This window comes from Lissotriton helveticus, chromosome 5_1 (genome assembly GCF_964261635.1).
Source record: "Lissotriton helveticus chromosome 5_1, aLisHel1.1, whole genome shotgun sequence".
Lineage (NCBI taxonomy): Eukaryota > Metazoa > Chordata > Amphibia > Caudata > Salamandridae > Lissotriton > Lissotriton helveticus.
The window spans coordinates 84,993,164-85,013,053 of NC_136065.1; the positions used below are offsets into that span (position 1 = coordinate 84,993,164).

General features: G+C 50.2%; 1 protein-coding gene across 1 annotated transcript in view; it reads right to left on the reverse strand.

Annotated features, from left to right (window-relative positions):
* LOC144754169 (E3 ubiquitin-protein ligase TRIM39-like) overlaps positions 1-12,075 on the reverse strand; it is a 159,980-nt gene extending 147,905 nt beyond the window's left edge. Inside the window, exon 1 of the mRNA XM_078641750.1 lies at positions 11,593-12,075. Within this exon, the coding sequence (XP_078497876.1) occupies positions 11,593-12,009 (417 nt within the window). The 5' untranslated portion in view covers positions 12,010-12,075. The remainder of the gene's footprint in view (positions 1-11,592) is intronic.
* Positions 12,076-19,890: the final 7,815 nt, after the last annotated feature.

The window sequence follows — 19,890 nt, forward strand, 5'->3', positions numbered from 1 at the left end:
ATGTAGGTGGGCCGCCTGCGCCACCCGATAATATAATTCAAAATCAGGAGCACCCAGGCCGCCCAGCTGATATGGGAGCACTAAAATTTTCCATTGTACTCGCGCCTGTCTGCCAGCCCAAGCCAGTTTAATCATTTGAGTCGTGAGGCGGGCAAAAAAGCATTTCGGGAGGACCATAGGGATATTAATGAAAAAATAGAGCAGTCTCGGCAATATGACCATTTTCATTATCGAGATTCTACCAAGCCCGATTCACTTTTCTATGTTATCCTCCAATCTGTCCATGGCCCTACCGTAATTCTCCCGCAGGACTGTCTCGGCATCAGTGTGGAGTTGCACCCCTAGATAATTAACCGGCTCAGTGGTCCACCTCAGTGGATACTCCATCTCAAACCGTTTTGTAGCTGTCGTGAGGGGGAACGCAATAGACTTGTCCCAGTTAACCGTCAGTCCCGAGAGTGCCCCAAACCTCACCACTTCCCGAAGCAGCGGGGCCAGGTTCGTCTCAGGTTCACGTACGTAGAGCAAGGTGTCATCCGCATATGTTGTTATAACTAGTTTATACGTGGGGAAATTGAGTCCCCGGTGTGAATGGTATTCACGCAGAGCGCACGCTAGTGGCTGTGCGACCAATGCATACAACGTCGGGGATAAGGGGCATCCCTGCCGGGTTCCTCTACCAATTTTAATAGGTTCAGTCACCTTACTGACCAGTCTAATGCGCGCTGACGGGTCTGCATATAGCACCGATATCATCTGCAGAAACACCGGTCCTAGCCCCATTCTCGCAAATACCGTTTTCTTGAAAGACCACCCCATGGAGTCGTACGCCTTCTCCAGATCAAGGAAGACTGCCATCGCTCTCGTGTCTGGTCTCGTGTGCTGAATAGATAAGCTTGCTAGTGGTTTGGTATAGGTTGCCTGCCGCCACTTAGAAAATATCACAATATGATTGGTGCAATGCTATTGGACGGTGCTAAAAGGTAAAGGGAACAACTATTCCTCTTTAAATTGGCTACTGCCTCAAACAATTACACCACTCCCTAGCACACGTAATGTTTCAATACAGGTCATATAAACCAGTGTTTCCACCAATTGTCACAACATAGTAGAGATGAATTCTTTTCTTTGTGTTTCAATTTCAAGTTTATTCTTGTGCTCTGGAAACTTTCACAGAGCCGACACGTGTTTCGTCGTTTTGGGAATGTAACCCACGACTTTTTCTAGGCTATTTCCAGGTCCGTTCTTTTGTTTGTGTAATGCGGTGATAATTCCAACCCGCATACGGGTTCTACGGGGGGCGTCCGTGTCTAATCTTTGACTGTGTTTCTGGCCTTTCTTTGGCTCCAACTCAGTCAAGGAAGCTTTCGCCTGTCGTATCTTAAAGTCTGAGGTCCCCCGTTCATTAGAAGCAAATACGCTTGTGTGCTGAATAGCCCCGAACACCGTCTGTAGGTTGTAGGTGATATTTCTGCCCTTGACAAATCCCGCCTGTTCCGGGGCCACAAGCTCAGGCGTCAGCAGAGCCAGTCTAGTAGCGAGAACTTTAGCATAGATTTTCGCATCTACATTAAGTAGAGAAAGGGGTCTATAGGAGCTGCATTCCTCCGTGGGCTTGTCCGGCTTAGGGATGGCGACGATCAGTGCCTCCCTCATCGTGCTAAGCATCTGCCCAGTCTCAATAATGTCTGTGAACAGGGTGGATAGGTGTGGGAGCAGCAGTTCCAGAAACGATTTATAAAATTCGACTGTTACGCCATCAGTACCCGGCGCGCTCCCTGCTCGCATACTCCCCAATTCTTCACGCATCTCGTCGAATTCTATAGGGAGCGATAAGAACTCGCGTTGTACATTTGTCAAAACCAGGAGTTTGATGTGGTCAAGATAATCCGCGACCTCTTCATCACTACCCGTCGCGCGCGCTGCGTACAGAACAGAGTTGTATACAAGATACCTCTGCGCTATCTCCTCTTCATCAGTGAGCAAGACCCCATCCTTTGATTTGACTGCAGTGATCCTTACTCTCGATCTTTGTTGTTTTATCATGTTGGCTAGTACCTTTACCGGCCTATCCCCCTCACCATACGTCCGAGCTGTAGCATACTTGCCCAGGTGTTTGACCGCCGCATTCGCCTCTTCCTGGTATTCCACAAGCAGTCCCTTCATGTCCTCACGGGCGGCCTCTGCCTCCTGCGTCTGCAGGCGGTCTTCTCAGTCTGCCAGTTGTGTCTCCAGTTGCGATAACCTCTGGCAGATCGAGCATAAAACTCCAGAGTGTTTACTCATGGCCACGCCCCTGACATAGACCTTGAACGCCTCCCATATCGTTTGAAAGCTGTCCACCGACCCTACATTTGCTTCGAAATATATCTCTATTGCTTCGTGCATCTCTTCCCGGAACACGGAGTCCAGCAATGAGTACGACGGGAATCTCCATGTGAATGGGGGGAGGGCCTTCCTCGGCAGAGATATGCCCAACAGAACCGGTGAGTGATCGGACAGGGTGCGAGGAAGCACCCGGCAGCTAAACTCCCAAGAGAGCAGTACCGTTGAGGCCAGCCAATAATCTATGCGCGTATGGATATCCTGAAAGGCCGAATAATGAGTGTACCCTCCCCGCGATGGGTTCATGCAGTGCCAGACGTCCCCCATATCTTCACTGATAAGCATCTTGTCTAATTCTCTAGCAGCCTTCGCAGGTCGACTATTCGGGCCACACGACCGGTCCAGCTCAGGATTTTTGATCATATTGAAGTCCCCGCCCCACAGTACGGTCCGGGAAGGAAACTGTGCTACCTCCTTAGCCAGGGTCTTGTAAAACTCAGGGTGGTCATAGTTCGGGCCATACACGTTGGCTACCACAACATCCATACCCTTTCCAGTTAGTCACGATATGACATCTGCCGTCTGGGTCAGCCTTCAATTCACTTACAGAGTAGTCCGATTTTGGGTTCACTCAAGTGAGCACCCCTCTAGCATGTGATGTACAGTTGGCAGCATTACTCTGCCCACGGAGTCCCTTGGCTTGCAATCTGGGGGAGTCTACCAGCAAGTGCGTTTCCTGGAGGAGGGCCAGGTCAACGTGATGTCTCAACAAGTAATTCAATACCTTCCGTAGCTTACGATGGTCATTCAGACCACGCACATTCCACGTCAGTGCGATCAACACTCACTTCCGAATCTGGCCAGTGGTCTCTTCCTGCCTATCACCCATGTCTAGCTGAGGTTTCCATCAATCTGTATACCGAGAACGGTTGCATGGTATCTGAAGTACAAAATATAGTGTGTCACACCTCATGGCTGTAAACTGTAAACTACCCAACCCCATGTCCCCCACCCCTCCCTCCCACATCGGACCTCCCCCAACTAGGTTGTGGTACATTCGACTGTCGTCTCCTCCCGCCCCCCTCCCACCATCCCCCCCCGCAAAGGAAAAAAAAACAAGAATATGTTAGGGGTTACCACATGTGGGCAGAGGTAGCTGCGAGACATTCAATTTGAAAGATAAACAATCGAAATCACAGTGTTCTGCCCTCTACCCAGCCTCGCCAGCCGGCAGCTGTGTGTCCCTCGGGCCATGTAGTCTTTGCATGGAGGAGCGTGGTGCTTCGACCCCTAGTCCTGCTCCTCTAGTCCGCCCCCTGTAGCCTCATGCAGCAGGTCCCGTTCAGGCGTTTTCCTCTTGTCTTTAGCCCAGTCTTTGAGCGCCTTCTGTAAAGCTTTTGGGTCCGTGAAAATGTGGGTCTGTCCGTTTTTATTAACTTTGAGCTTAGCCGGGTAGAGCATTGCGTAATCTAACCCCAGCTCGCGTAGCTGACGCTTCATCGGAACGAAGAGCTTTCTCGCTTCCTGGACATTAGTTGTAAAGTCAGGGTAGAGTGCTAAATTAGATCACTCATACGTCAGCAATTGTTTTTCCCTGGCGACTCGCAGTGCCGCGTCCCTATCTCTATAGTTGAGAAACTTTGCAATTATTGGCCTTGGTGGCGCCCCCGGCTTCGGTCGGGCAGCCAAAGTGTGATGAGCTCTTTCCACAATGAACATGTTGGAGAATATCTCCGCACCCAATAATGTCACCAGTAGCTTTTCAACGAAGGTCTCCATCCTGCCTGTCTGGGTGGTCTCCGGAAGACCCAGGATTCGTATGTTGCAGCGTCGGGAGCGCGCCTCTAAATCTTCCGTTTTGTCCTGAAGAACCTGCATCACCCTTCCCAGTTGTTTGTGTTCAGTGTCCATGGTGGTCTGTGCCTACTCGACTTCCGTGATTCTCCTCTCCGACATATCTAAATGTTCAGCGTGCTTATCTAGCCTCTCGCCCATTCTGTCCATCCTGTATGTTAGCACGTCCATTTTCACTCCTAGAGAGGAGATCCCCTCCTGCAGCCCTTTCTCCATAGACTTCAACATGCTTTTTAAATCTTGCTCCTGGTCCGGGGCCAGGGGCTGCCCGCCGTCCTCCCCCACACCCTCTTCCTGTGTTTTTGACCACCGCGTCTGCGTGAAGGGGAGCTTGGACTGACCGCTGGCTTGCTTTCCCATGTTGTCGTCCAGTCTTCGGCCGCGTTGTCATCTAATCCTGTCTTGCCTGGTTGGACTGAGTTCAGGATATTCCAGGCGGGCGCGGTGTCAGCGTGCCGCCCCAGGGACCCCAGGCTTCAGGGGGAGGGGCACGGCTAGATACACCGGCGGCTGCTCTCACGGTCCCAGGCCGGCCCCGGGACACCGCTATCACCAATGTTGTGCCGGGCTATCGGACAGACAGGGCCACCGGGCCCGACCAGTCTCCAGCGGGAAACGCCCTTGGTCCGCTCCCGCCGCCGCTAATGTCTCTGCTGGGTAACAACCATTACCAGTTCCAACGGTTTCTTGTCAGTATCACCATCAGTGCATCCGCCGCTCTTGTTAACCGACTCAACTGGGTGAGTCCAGGCCTCCTGTAAGGTGTCCGTGATTCGCCTATGGGGTCCTCGCAATGGCAGATGGCACAAATTACTCGTGCACCAGGCTCTGGCGCTTATCTCTGCACGGTCTTCCTAGACACAAGCACTATGCTCGCAAGGGTCTGCTCTCCCCTCCTCAGCTCAGCACCGTAATTTTGGGCCCTCAGCTTCCTCCGGTGGTGCACGTCATCAACCAGAGGGCCCTCTGCCGTCCTTATCAAATGTGCCCGTATGCTGGATCCTTTGTGTTGTCCACCTCTCTTGTCTGGGGTCGCGGCCTGATTCCGCCGCACTGTTTCGCTCCGGGCGGACCCGCCTGGCCGCCCAGGCCGCACGCAGTGCGACGCTGCCGGGGAGCTCGATCACGCAAGGCCGGTGCTTAGAGGCCTGCGTCGGCGGTCGGCCGCAGCTCCACTGATCTCCGTTTGTGGGCGTCGGACAGCCCCCAAAGTCGGGCGGCGGACGTCGGGATGTGTCCTGGCCCAAAGGAACCACAAGTTGTAGGTTAAGAGGCCGAGGGGGCCAAGGATATTGAAGTATATTGCGCCAGCTCAGCGGAGCTCGGGAGTCAAGCGTCCATTTCTGACTCAAGCAAGCTCCGCCCCCCATCAACTTTAATTTTTTAATGCATATAAGGTACTTTGTCCTGGTCAAGCAGAATCTTTGATTTTTTAAGTACTGCAACTTGATTTAATCTTTGAAAACTCATATCTTGACTTGTGTATGTGGGATTTTTGTTGTTTTGGTATGGTTTTAAGCAGATAAATATTGGCTATTTTTCTAAAGTGGTGTGGGTAAGGAGGCGCTGGACCCCCAGGACTGAGGAAGGACCTCTACTGAAGAGAACGCTGAAGACCAGACCCGGGAATGATGGCCGTCTCCCTTCTACAGGAGGCGCTGGACCCCCAGGACCGAGGAAGGAACTCTACTGAAGAGAATGCTGATGACCAGAGACGGGAATGATGGCCGTCTCCCTTCTACAGGAGGCGCTAGACCCCCAGGACCGAGAAAGGACCTCTACTGAAGAGAACGCTGAAGAACAGAGGCGGGAATGATGGCCGTCTCCCTTCTTCAGGAGGCGCTGGACCCCCAGGACCCAGGAAGGACCTCTACTGAAGAGAACGCTGAAAACCAGAGACAGGAATGATGGCCGTCTCCCTTCTACAGGAGGCGCTGGACCCCCAGGACCCAGGAAGGACCTCTACTGAAGAGAACGCTGAAGACCAGAGACAGGAATGATGGCCGTCTCCCTTCTACAGGAGGCGCTGGACCCCCAGGACCCAGGAAGGACCTCTACTGAAGAGAACGCTGAAGATCAGAGACAGGAATGATGGCCGTCTCCCTTCTTCAGGAGGCGCTGGACCCCCAGGACCCAGGAAGGACCTCTACTGAAGAGAACGCTGACGACCAGAGGCGGGAATGATGGCCGTCTCCCTTCTTCAGGAGGCGCTGGATCCCCAGGACCCAGGAAGGACCTCTACTGAAGGGAATGCGGACGACCAGAGACGGGAATGATGGCTGCCTCCCTTCTACAGGAGGCGCTAGACCCCCAGGACCGAGGAGGGACCTCTACAGAAGAGAACACTGAAGACCAGAGACGGGAATGATGGCCGTCTCCCTTCTACAGGAGGCGCTAGACCCCAGGACCGAGGAAGGACCTCTACTGAAGAGAACGCTGAAGATCAGAGACGGGAATGATGGCCGCCTCCCTTCTACAGGAGGCGCTAGACCCCAGGACCGAGGAAGGACCTCTACTGAAGAGAACGCTGAAGATCAGAGACGGGAATGATGGCCGTCTCCCTTCTACAGGAGGCGCTGGACCCCCAGGACCGAGGAAGGACCTCTACTGAAGAGAACGCTGAAGATCAGAGACGGGAATGATGGCCGCCTCCCTTCTACAGGAGGCGCAGGACCCCAGGACCGAGGAAGGACCTCTGTTGCTGCTGAGGCAGGACCCAGGAGGTGGACTGCCTGCAGGGGGTTCGGGGGGGGAGAGGGGGAGGCAGGGGGGGGGGGCTTGTCCTGATCACCCAGAGCCCAGTCCAGTGCTCAGCACCTTGAGGTGAGGAGGTCGAAGACTCTGAGCTTCCCAAGACCAGGAGCCTGTGATCGCAGCCCGGCCCGACGGTCATTCATCCTGTGAGGGTCCCCGAAGCCAGCGAGCTTCATGCGGCCAAAGCTACAGGAGAACTTCACTCTGTGCCCAATGATGATGCGAGTCTAGCGCCTGGACCCTGCACTTCCCTTTGTGTCTGATGAAACCTGCATTGATGAGGAGTCGTCAGCACCCGTGCCCTGGTGAGCCTGTGCGCGTCACTGTGCATTGCTGCAGCTCTTTCTGCACCTTCTGCAGCGTCTGAGGGCCATCCGAGCCTGCTTGCTGCATCCTGTATTATTGCACCTTGAATGCTGAGTGCCATGACCATATGACCACATGTCACACCCTACTTTGCTCCGCCTCTCCTGCTTTGTCAGATGGCCATATGTGCCCATGTGCCACACCCTGCATTAATGCACCTCTTCTGCTATGTGCCAAGACCATGTGTGCCCATGTGCTACACCCTGCATGAATGCACCTCTTCTGCTGGGTGCCATGACCATGTGTGCCCATGTGCCACACCCTGCATTAATGGGCCTCTTCTGCTGTGTGCCATGACCATGTGTGCCCATGTGCTACACCCTGCATTAATGGGCCTCTTCTGCTGTGTGCCATGACCATGTGTGCCCATGTGCCACACCCTGCATTAATGCACCTCTTCTGCTGTGTGCCATGACCATGTGTGCCCATGTGCTACACCCTGCATTAATGTCCCTCTTCTGCTGTGTGCCATGACCATGCGTGCCCATGTGCCACACCCTGCATTGCGTGTTCTGACACCGATGACTGTGTGAGCCCATGCACGACACACTGCACCGCCACACTGAATCCTTTCATTACAGATTGAGATCCCAAAACACACATGCACACGCCTCTGATCCTCTGCCGCCGCCTCTGTAGCTCAAAGTGTGAACGGCCTGTGATCTCAGCGCTCTGACACACACACTGTGTGCTCTTGTGCAGCTTCCGATGTAGGTCTCTCCCACCCACAATCATTCCTTGTGCTTTAGGGCAGCCTTCTGTGGGGGATCCAGAGGGTTCATTGTGATCCCTGAATACCCACACACATACCTTGTGCTCTTCTGCAGCCTCTTCTATGGGGCTCATAGTGCACAACCTCTGATCCCTGAAGCGACAAATATATTTTGTAATCCTCAGGGAGACTCCCAGAGTGTCTGTACTGGTGACTCCTCACTACATACACACATACTGTGTGATCTTGGCCAGCACCATCTATGGTACCCACAGGGTGAATTTTAATCCCTTAACACTGCAAAACATACTTCGTATCTTCCTAAAGCTTAACGAGTGCATTCAATTGTGAATCGTGATCGTCCACACACATACCTTGTGCTCCTCTGCAGCTTCTTCCTCTGTGGAACTTACACTGTCTTCACTTGTGAATCGTGAACACCCACATACACTCCTTGCACAGACTTCTCTTTGGGGCCCACGGGTGCATTATGATCCATAAACATCCACACACATACCCTGTGCTCTTCAGCCGCCTCCTCTATGGACTCTCGGGTGCCCTTTGAATCCCTGAACACCCACAGACACACCCTGTTCTCTTCTGCAGCCTCCTCAATGGCATACACACGGAGGGTGACCAGATGACTCTATGCAACCGGGACACAACTTTTTTCCATTTCAGGGTTTTTGATTTAACATAGTGCATTCTGGGAGTTGTAGTCTTGTTTAATTTCACTTGACGACATTGCTTCAACACACCAGATGAAAATGATATGTAAAAAGCAAAATCCAGGAATGCAAAAGTAGTGTCCCGGTAACACGAAGCTGTCTGGTGACCCTATACTAAGGATGACTTATGATCTCTCCACACTCTCACACACAGCGTGTGCTCTCCGGCTGCCCCTTGGAGGCTCAACAAATGACTCTGATCCCTCAGGCCCGGTTCTAGAGGGTGGGCCGGGTGGGCCGGGCCCACCCAAACATGAGCCTGGCCCACCCAAACAGGAGCCTTGGCCTGAGGCCTGATGTGAGCCGTTCCTCCCCCATCAAGTGTTCGGGCTGGCTCTCCTGATCCAAAGTCAAGAGGCTGCTGCAGCCTCTGCGCAGCCCAGCACAGATTATCGCGGCCCATTGTCACATATAGAATGACAATGGGCCAAAGCCAGCAGGCACAGCATGTGGTGGGAGCTCCGGCCCTGGCGTTAAGGCACAGGTCTTCAAACGGTGGTGCACACCCCCCTGGGGGTCCGTCATTGCATTCCCAGGGGGGCACAACTGCATCTGCAAGGAAGGAATTGTGAATGAAGATCGCCTGCAAGCATCGACGTGTATCTGTTGAGTTCACAGGCTGTCTTCTTTTATTTGCAGAAGTTAAACAGCATAAAAAGTTTGCACCTGTAATCCTGAGTGTTTCCTGGGGCGCTGTCAGTGAGTAGGGAGACGGGGCTCGAGGGTAAACACAACATGCTAATAACTATGTAATTTTTTCATCTTCATATAATTGCATATTTAAAAAAAAAGCGCACACACAGTAAATGAAAAAACAAAGCAAATGGAACGAATTTTGCAAAAATATACTCTTACGTTATAAACCTCAGTTATCTAAAGCAATCACTGCAGATTTCTGTGTCTGACCAGAGAGTCGCCGATTTGAATCCTGGTTTTCACAGTGGGAAATAGTAACTAGTGTATTTAGAGAGCTACACGTTCCATGCCTGTGGTAAAAAGCACTATGGTATCACATAAAGAATAGATTAGCTCCTCGGCTGCTTTTATGTGTGTTGCTTAATCAGTTGCGTAGGGTCCAGTGTCATGAGAGGCCGATTAAAGCCAGGGTCACTGGAATCATGCGGCAGGGAGGACCAAATCATTTGGCAGGGTTGACTAAATTATGTGGCAAGAAAAGGAAAATTATGTGGGGTTATGCAGAACATTTTGTCATGCATCTACTTTGTCATTTTTACATTTGGTAAAAACTATTTGGGCATTGATTTTACCTCATTAATGCTGGTTTAATACCCAAATATAGCAAAAAGCAAAAGAAAGGTGACCAGTCAAGCTTTGCGCAGGGCGTTTCACAGAGAGATGAGAGCACCTTCACTGCGAAAAGATGGGGACAGCACATTGGAGCTCATTATTTCTAAAAGGGAGGAGTTGTGTCCTAATGGCAAGAGCTTCCTACTTTGGAACCTAGTTCTGGTCCTCCTGTCAGCTCAACTCAAATCACTTAATAGTCCAGTGCCTAAAATAAAAAAATATATATAATACATTTTATGAACTTGTATTTGTGTAATGTAAATGGTGCTTATTTAAAGTTTCCCAATGCCCTTGGGCCGGGTCTTCCTTACGTAAAACCAAAAAAGTGATGGATAACCTGTTTCAAGATTGGAGTGATAGCCATGGTCGGTAAGTTGTGAAAGAGGCAGAGGAGGTAGGGGGCTAATTAGGGTCTCAGCTATAATTAGTGCAGAAAATAAAATTCCATTGGGGCCCATGAGTGCGAGGGGCTCACAAGAACCAATTTATTGAGAGAACAGGTTTTTTGTCAATTTCTGTTATTGCTTGATGATTTTCCCTATCATATGTTTCACATTTACTGTGGATTATAAGCTACAAAAAAGTGTCCATGATATGATCTCAAAAGCTCTGCCTTTGCTCTCAGCCCTGCCTCTCCTGTTTTACGATCCTTGGAATAAAGTTTTTCAGGGGTCCCCAACTTCAAAACATTTTGCTTTGGGGGGCCCCATGCAAAAAAGTTTGAAGACCACTGCCTTAGGGTATGACAGTGAGGCCTCACCACGGGAGATGCTGCTACGACGGGCCAGAGTTTTCACTACCCTTGGAACAGGAAGTGATGAGGGCAATAAACAGGGTTTTGCTCCCTCCCTCCTCGCAGTGGATGGCTGTCCCGACTCCAACTCATTCTGGCCAGGCAAGGCATCCTCACTGCTCCACCAACCTCCCATCTCAAACTCAGGATTTAACCAGAAACCAACCCCCACCATACCTATCTCTTTGAGATGTGGCATTTAATGTATAGGCTTTGTCAGCAGATGCCCTTGGCAGCGAGTTTCCTGGGCCCTAGGGCCACCACAGTGTAACTTTTAAGTTACCTCAGTCAAAGGAGGGTCACCACAGAAAGTGTTATGGTTTTTCTGAGAGACCAAATGTTTGATCATGTACTCCTTCCTTGGAAAAAAAAATAAAGCCCTTTCAATCAAAACCAGCGAAACTGAACATGTTTACGCCATAGTTATTTGTTCAGACAGCACAGTCATTAACTGCTGCCTGCTGGGGTGTATTGATATAACCAGGGCCACTGTAATTATGCACCATTGGGGAGGGAGCATGGCTGCTTGCATCCTGGGCAGGAGCTGAGAAGCCGTGGCACCTGGTAAGCTACATTAAAAAAAAAGATATTATTAAATTACCCCCCCCCCTCCCGCGTGACCCCTCTCCCTCCCCCCGCGAGTCATGCCGGACGCAACTAACTCAGTGGCCCACCCAAATACACCATTGGCCCACCCAAATAAAGATTCCTGGAGCCGGGCCTGTCAGATCCCTGAATATTCACAGACGTACCTTGTGCTCCTCTGCAGCCTCCTCTATGGGACTTGCTGAGTGAGTTTTATGCTCCTTGGACTCCCGGCAGACCCAGCATATCATCCTCTGATCCTCTGCACAGAACAGCCTCAGCTTCTCATCATGTTTCTCGCACAGATTCTCCTCCGGGGGCTTCACTGGGGGCAGATGAAGCTGTTTTGCAATTTCCACCATGTTCCCCAGTTGCCTGTTGGGTCGGAGGTTCCTCCCAGAAGATATCTCCCTGCACTGTGGACAGGGGAAGTTTCCATCTCTTCCCTCCCAGCTCTGGGTGATGCAGGATCGGCAGAAGTTGTGTCCACAATCAATAATCATCACCGGATCAGTGAAATATTCCAAACAGATGGAACAAGTGGCCTCTTCCTGGAGGTTCCCGAGCTGAGCTGCTGCCGCCATGATTCAGAAATGCAGGAAGTGAAGGTCAGTTTAATTTCTCTCTCTCTGTGCAGTGGGTGTGTCTGTGCGTCTGTGTGCAGTGGGTGTGTCTGTGCGTCTGTGTGCAGTGGGTGTGTCTGTGCGTCTGTCCGTCTGCTCCTCTCTGTGTGCAGTGGGTGTGTCTGTGCGTCTGCCCCTCTCTGTGTGCAGTGGGTGTGTCTGTGCGTCTGTGTGCAGTGGGTGTGTCTGTGCGTCTGTCCGTCTGCTCCTCTCTGTGTGCAGTGGGTGTGTCTGTGCGTCTGCCCCTCTCTGTGTGCAGTGGGTGTGTCTGTTCATCTGTCTCTCTCTGTGTGCAGTGGGTGTGTCTGTGCGTCTGCCCCTCTCTGTGTGCAGTGGGTGTGCCTGTGCGTCTGTCCCTCCCTGTGTGCAGTGGGTGCGTCTGTGCGTCTGTCCCTCGCTCCCTGTGTGCAGTGGGTGTGTCTGTGCGTCTGCCCCTCTCTGTGTGCAGTGGGGGTGTCTGTGCGTCTGTCCCTCTCTGTGTGCAGTGGGTGTGTCTGTGCGTCTGTCCCTCTCTGTGTGCAGTGGGTGTATTTGCCCCTCTCTGTGTGCAGTGGGTGTGTCTGTGCATCTGTCCCTCTCTGTGTGCAGTGGGTGTGTCTGTGCGTCTGTCCCTCTCTGTGTGCAGTGGGTGTGTCTGTGCGTCTGTCCCTCTCTGTGTGCAGTTGGTGTGTCTGTGTGTCTGTCCCTCTCTGTGTGCAGAGGGTGTGTCTGTGCGTCTGCCCCTCTCTGTGTGCAGTGGGTGTGTCTGTCCCTCTCTGTGTGCAGTGGGTGTGTCTGTGCATCTGTCCCTCTCTGTGTGCAGTGGGTGTGTCTGTGCGTCTGTCTCTCTGCGTGCAGTGGGTGTGTCTGTCCCTCTCTGTGTGCAGTGGGTGTGTCTGTGCGTCTGTCCCTCTCTGTGTGCAGTGGGTGTGTCTGTCCCTCTCTGTGTGCAGTGGGTGTGTCTGTGCGTCTGCCCCTCTCTGGCTGCGCTGGGACTTCCGTGATCCAGTTACCCTCAGAGCAGGAGGGGGCGGGGCTGATCCTGGGCTTTACCTCCAGGGTTGGCACCTTCCTCCGCTATTTAATATTTTCTGCGTTTTTATATAGCGCGGACTTTACCCGAAGGTGTCAGAGCGCTTCACAATAGGAACAGAAAATTACAAGTGAACAAATTACAAAAGCAAACGTTCGGTTACATGAGGCAAAAGTGATAATTGTGAGCAAACAAAATACAAGAGGTAGCAAACACAAGAACAAACGTTACATAGGCAATGGTGGCACTTGTGCAAGTATCTAAAGCAAACAAAATGAAGGAGGTAGCAAACAGTGAGTTACAAAAGAAAAGTGACGTGTGCATGTTACAAAAGAGTACCAAACACAGGTAAAAGGATAATACTGCAATAAATGGCAGACACTCAAATCACAAGAACACACTGGGAAGGCACTTCCATAGTCACGGAGAATAGAATTTTCTATAATGGAAGGTCTTCCTTCAGATATTAGAGAGGGCGTCAATTAAATTTGGAAGTGTCTTTGAAGGAGGAGAACTTTGAGGTCAGTTTTAAAGGCCAGGGAGGAGGCGGTGGTCCGGAGCTGAGGCGGAAGTGAGTTCCAGATTCTCACCGCGTTCCCTGAAAAGGATTGGGCCATCGATCTTTCCTTCTTGAAAGCGGTACGTTCAAGCAGTAAATTTTCCGCATTACGTGATGGTCTAGAGCCTCCAGAGAGTTTCAGTTTATTCACCAGGTAGCGAGGAGAGGAGGAGTGCAAGGCTTTGTGGGTAATGCAGGCAGTCTTGTAGATAGATCTTGCCTCGATGGGAAGCCAGCGGAGGGTGGATAATATTGGTGTGATGTGGTCGCTTCTTTTGGCCCCATAAATGAAACGAGCTGCTGAATGGAGAACAGATTTAAGGGGGGACAGGTGGGATTTGGGGAAGCCAGTAAGAAGAGAATTGCAGTAGAGAGAATTGCAATAGTCCAGTCTGGAGAGGACCAGCGATTGGACCAGGGTTTTAAGGTCTTGCTCCGGGAATAAGCGATAAATTCCCCAAAGAAGGCGCAGTTGGTATCGGGCAGACTTTGCAATGGAATTGATGTGGGAGATTAGATTGAGTTTTTTGTCGAGTATGACACCAAGGGATTTTGCGCTGTCGACAATGATGGGTTTATTGTTAAGTAGATTCATCTGATCCATCCATGATTGAACCGGGGGAGGAGAAAGTGAGGAGGAGAGGAGGAGGAATTCAGTTTTGGAGGGATTCAGAATCAGTTGATGAGTTGACATCCAGTTTTGTATGGAGTGGAGAGTAGAGCTTAGGATGGAGAGATCGTGAGTGGAGGCAACCTTGAGGTAGATTTGAGTGTCGTCTGCATAGAGATGATAGTGGATCCCGGATTTACTTAGGAGATTTCCCAGTGGTTCTAAATAGAGATTGAACAATGTGGGTGCAAGTATAGAGCCTTGAGGAACACCTAGACCTACCGCCAAAGGAGATGAAAGACTGTTCGCTATTTTGATCATTTGGGATCTATTAGAGAAGAAGGAAGCAAACCATTTAAGCACAGTGCCCTCCATGCCCATTCTCTATTGAAGAGTGTTGAGGAGAGTGTTGTAATTGACAGTATCAAAGGCTGCAGAAAGGTCAAGGAGAATTAGAAGACAAGACCCCCCAAATCGAGTATCGACAGCGCGTCATCAATCACTTGCAGCAGGGCTGTTTCAGTGCTGCAGTTTTGGATGAAGCCGGACTGAAAATTGTCAAGAAGATCATTGTCCTTGATATGACGAGAGAGTTGTTTCGCTACACATCTTTCTGTGATCTTCGCAAGAAAGGGTAGGTTAGTGATGGCGCGGAAGGTGTTGAGGTCATTCGCATCAGCAGTGGGTTTTTAAGCAGAGGGGTGACCTGCCCAGTTTTGAAGGAGGCAGGAAGGGAGCCTTGACAGAGGGAGAGGTTGACCAGAGTGGTCCAATAGGAAAGAGAATGGGTATAGAAGCCAATGGCAATGGCACTAGGGAGGGGTCAAGAGAATGGTTGGAGGGCTTTGTTTCGAGGATGCAATTGAGGAAGGCATCTTCAGAGATGGGGTCAAAGTTTTGCCAAATGGCTAAGGATTTGCGCTTCTCTGGAAGGGTAGGATGAACGACCTGATCCCCAAGTGATTTCACTTTTTCGTCAAAGAATATAGCGAAATCCGCTGCTTTCTTTGTAGAATCCTCCAACTTGGAGGTTGGGGGAGAGCAGTTAGTATTCTTGATGAGATCAAATAGATTTTTGGGTCTATTTTTGGCTGAGTCAAGGAGGGTTCTGAAGTGCAACACTTTCCCGCGGAAGATGTGCTTTTGGTTCTTGGATCTTGCGGACCGAAGCGTGGCCAAATTATCGGTGGAGGGCGCTTGCCTCCATTGTTTCTTCAGGATTCTTAGGTGCTTCCTTTCTTCATAGCGGGATTTGTTGAACCAAGGTGCTGAGGGAGTGGGCCTTTTTTTTTTGCTTTGGAGAGGAGCGACATTATTGATTTCGACTGCAAGGACTTTGAGGCATTGGGAGGTGAGTTCGTCAACATTTAGGTTCGGGTCTAGCCTTGGAAGTGATAGCAAAGCTGATTCACAGAGGGAACCGACGTCAATATTTTTAGTGTCACGGAACCAGGAGGTCTCCCTCTTAGGTTGGCCAAGAGGTATAGAGGGTGACAGGTGAAGAGAGAATGGGATGAGGAGGTGGTCAGACCAGTCTACATGAATAGAGAGAGGCTCCAGGATTGGCACCTTCCTCAGCTAGGATACCCAACATAGCTGCCAAGTTTTCAGATTGCTTATTCGTTTAATATTTTCTGGTTTTCAGAGTACTTGTGAGAGACATTCTACTTTCAAATGTGTGACCTTTAGAATGACACTTTCTCACGAGTAAAATCTAGGAATTAAGTACGTGCAAGTAAAGAGTGAAAGCATTGCACGTTTGGGACACCCCCGCCTTCACAAGCATTGTTAGCCCCGCAAAGGACGGGGGATAGTAAATGTGCAGCACCTGAATGTATGACTCTGCACGTGACATCTGCGGGATGTAAACATTCTGCTCTTTCCAATCAGGGTTGACGTTTTGTGTGTTCAGTGTCCAGTTTCTCTGCACATTAATCACATGTGGAAAAAGAAAGGGTCTGGAAACTGCCATCCTTTCTGTTCTCCAGAGATGAGTGTCAGTAGCGGCCCCTTCAGCAGCAGAGCCCCCAGCAGACGTGAAATGCTGAAGTCAACGAGTGGAGGTCGAGTTTTGTGGATGGCGATTCACTCTGCTATTTTGGACTCTGAAACATGAGTGCAAAATAGCAGAGAGAGCCTGGCGTGCTTGTGGCTACCATCCTATTGCCAAAAACACTCTCAGAGCTAAACAAAAACTCTACTATACGGCGATAGGAGAGGCCAAGGGACATTATTATGCCACTCGCATTGAGCGAGCCAAAAACAATTCTAAAGAGATCTTCTCCATTGTTCAGAGTTTTTTGTCCCCCAGTGCACAGGTGGCTGTCACACCTGTCTCAGATACTTGGTGTAACTCCTTGGCGTCATTCTTCAAGGATAAAATAATCAGTATCCAAGTATCATTCTCCAGAGAATCGCGGTGCGGTGTTATCCTTACCTATTAGCAGGACTGAGCCACTCTCCACCTTTTCGGAGTTTAGGCAAGTTGATTCTGCCAGCTCCCTTAAAATCCTGAAGGCCCTTAAGTCTGGCTCACCCAACGACCCCTGTGCTGCCAGGCTTTTGTCTGACCTGGCTGACACCATAAATACAGAAGTGAATCTCATGATCAATAAATCACTTTGTATGGCTTGTGTGCCTACGGCTTGGAAACATGCCCTGATTCTTCCGTTGCTTAAGAAGCCATCTCTTGACCCTTCGGTGCCAGAGAATTACCGACCTATCTCGCTGCTTCCAAGTTTGGCGAAAGTCTGTGAGAAGGCTGTCACCTTCCAACTCACCAATTTTGTTGAGGAGGAAAACAGGCTTCATCCAGCCCAGTCGGGCTCTCGTGCTGCTCACAGCACGGAATCCGCCTTGCTGGAGGTCACTGACACAATTCGGGAGTGTCTGGATGCTGGCGGGAGTGCAGCATTGGTTATGCTTGATCTCTCGGCGGCATTCGACACTGTCCCTCATGCCATGCTCCTCAATCTCCTATCTGATATAGGCATCTCAGGCAGGGCTCTGCATTGGATTAGTTCCTTCCTGGAGGGCCGGCAGCAGCAAGTCTGGCTCCCCCCGAGTGCCTCTGCGTCTATGCCTGTGTTCACGGGGGTGCCACAGGGATCATCACTTAGCCCCCTCCTTTTTAACATCTATGTGACTCCGCTTGTGTATCTTGCGGAGTCACTGGGGGCTAAGGTTATGGCATACGCAGATGATACCCAGCTGTTGTTTACTTGGCATAAGGTGGAAGACTCCATTGGGATCGCCCAACACTGCTTATCCTCCGTCTTTCACTGGCTGGCCAATGCTCATCTGAAATGTAATGAAGGGAAGTCGGAGGTGCTGCTGTTTGGCTCCTTTCCATTGGATTTTAGAGAAAGGCTTTGGCCTCCGGGTTTCCCCCGTCCCTCTGAAAGAATAGGCGCCGTAAAAAAACCTCGGCGTCTGGTTCGATGAAAATCTGAACTTTGTGACGCATGTGAAGAAATTGTCCGGCACCTGCTCTGGCATACTAAAGAGCTTGAGGAAGTTTCTCCCCTTCTTGCCTAGTACTTCCAGAGAAACAGTGGTCTGTGCGCTAATTCTGTCCCGCTTGGACTATGCCAATGCCCTCTTGGTCGGCTGCCCGGGGTTCCTGGTAAAAAAATTGCAGGTGGTGCAAAACTCTGCGGCCAGACTTCTTGTGGGGATGTCTCCCAGGGACAGTGTACGGACACATTCTGCCCAATGGCTGATGCAGACCCTGAAGTTCAAGCGCCAGTGTTTTGGTGGTAATTCCTTTGTGTGCAGGGCCGGTTTGGCCTGGAATCTGTTGCCCTTAGCCCTGCGGACCACTCAAGACCCATCGATGTTCAAGAAGAAACTCAAAACTTTGCTTTTTTAATCAGCTGAACAGGCATTTCTTTCTTTCGGGAGAGAGCGCCGGGAAACTTCCAAGTAGCCGCGCGCTTTACAAATTAAATATAACATAACATAACATAACTCTCAGTCAAAGATAACCTTCAAAGCAAGCTTTCAGATCAAATGGATGGCTGATAATTGGGGATTTCCCCAACAGTTATATTTGGTTTTCCTCCAAGTATTAGAAGAGATAAAAAGAAATGAGTATCCGGGGGCGCTCCCATTTGCTGCTGTGGCTAATATTAAAGATGTCATGAGAGCAGGGGGTCAGGGAGGAGGCTCCCTCCACTTGCCGCAGCAGTTTTACAGAAATGGAGAGTAAAACTAACAAGCATTGGCATAGCCAATAGGTATCGCTTTTGGGAGTGTTTAGTTATGCAGCACCATATCCTTTGTGCAACAACATCAACTGTTGCATGGCTCAACACTTATAAGGTCCCAAAGGCGAGACCTATTGCCTATGCCAATGCTTGTTTTTATTGGCCGACTTAAAAAGCTGGACACCACTTAGATTCATAGATTGATAAATTAAAAAAAGTAAGATATTTTAAGTGTGCAACGCTTTTCATGTAGTGAAGCGTCTGTCAGAAAATGGCAGCTTGTTTGGGCATATTAGAAAAGCCCAGTTGCTGGCACTTCTGAATTAAAAAAAATATATATATCATTGTATTTAAAGGACCACAATGGGTAGGCTTGCAGCGGAGGAGCGGTCGAAGTGGAATCAAGGGGGGAGGGGGTTCGAGTGAGGGTTCAGCAGCACATGAGAGAGAGTAAGGAAACACACGCTCCAGGGGCTCCTCAGTGTGTGAGGAAATGCTATACTGTGTGTATAGCTTGCACTCCTGCCAAGTGCTGTCACAGTTTTTATGTGAAGGAGCTTCATCGCTGCTGCCTTTGCTGTATCACATATGCCTATAGGCGGGGCCAATGGAATTATGCGATTCTGATGCAGTGGCGATTTTTGCATAATTATAGATTTGCCTCATTTGCCACATAGTTCAGCATTTGCTGCATAATCTGCAGCTTTTACCCCCAAAAAGGTAGTTTTTAACTCAAACGGTGCCAAAAATACTAAAAACGCAGTGACCGGTGTAGCCGTAAAGTGAAAAGCCCTGTGCAAAGTTGTACTGGTCACCTTTCTGCTGCTTATTACTATATTTGTGTGTTAAACTGGTACTTAAGAGGTGCAACTAATGCCCAGACAGTGTTAACAAGTTTAAAATTGACAATGAATGAAGTAATACTATCACAAAATGTGCGCATAATTTGCCTTTTCTTGCTTAATGATTTACTCAACCTTGCAGCATAATTTGGCTTTCCACTGCCGCATAAATGTAAATGTAAATGTGTTGTATTTGTAAAGCGCACGGCTGCCCACCCGACGGGGCGTCCCGGCGCTGCACTCATACCGCTGTGGAACCCTTCCTGGCTTTTCCATGTGAAATGTCCACTCCTGGGCACCCCCAAGGTGAAGCCAGGCATCCAAGCGCTGCTGGGGCCGTTGTGGAGATTATATCAAAAGACGTGGGGAAACCCAATCAACCCTTGTAGGCTCGGGCAGTCAATTGTCAAGGTAAACGGTGGCTACAAGGGAATTCATTCAATACTTTTCAAATATATGACATTTTTTATGGTTCATTTAATGAACCAAAAAATGTCATATATTTGAAAAGTGTTGTGGAGATTAAGCAAGCTATTGCCCAGAGTCACAGAGTGGGACCCATGATTAGACTAGGCATCGAGGTGAGAATTATCAGGTCCGGGGAGATTGAG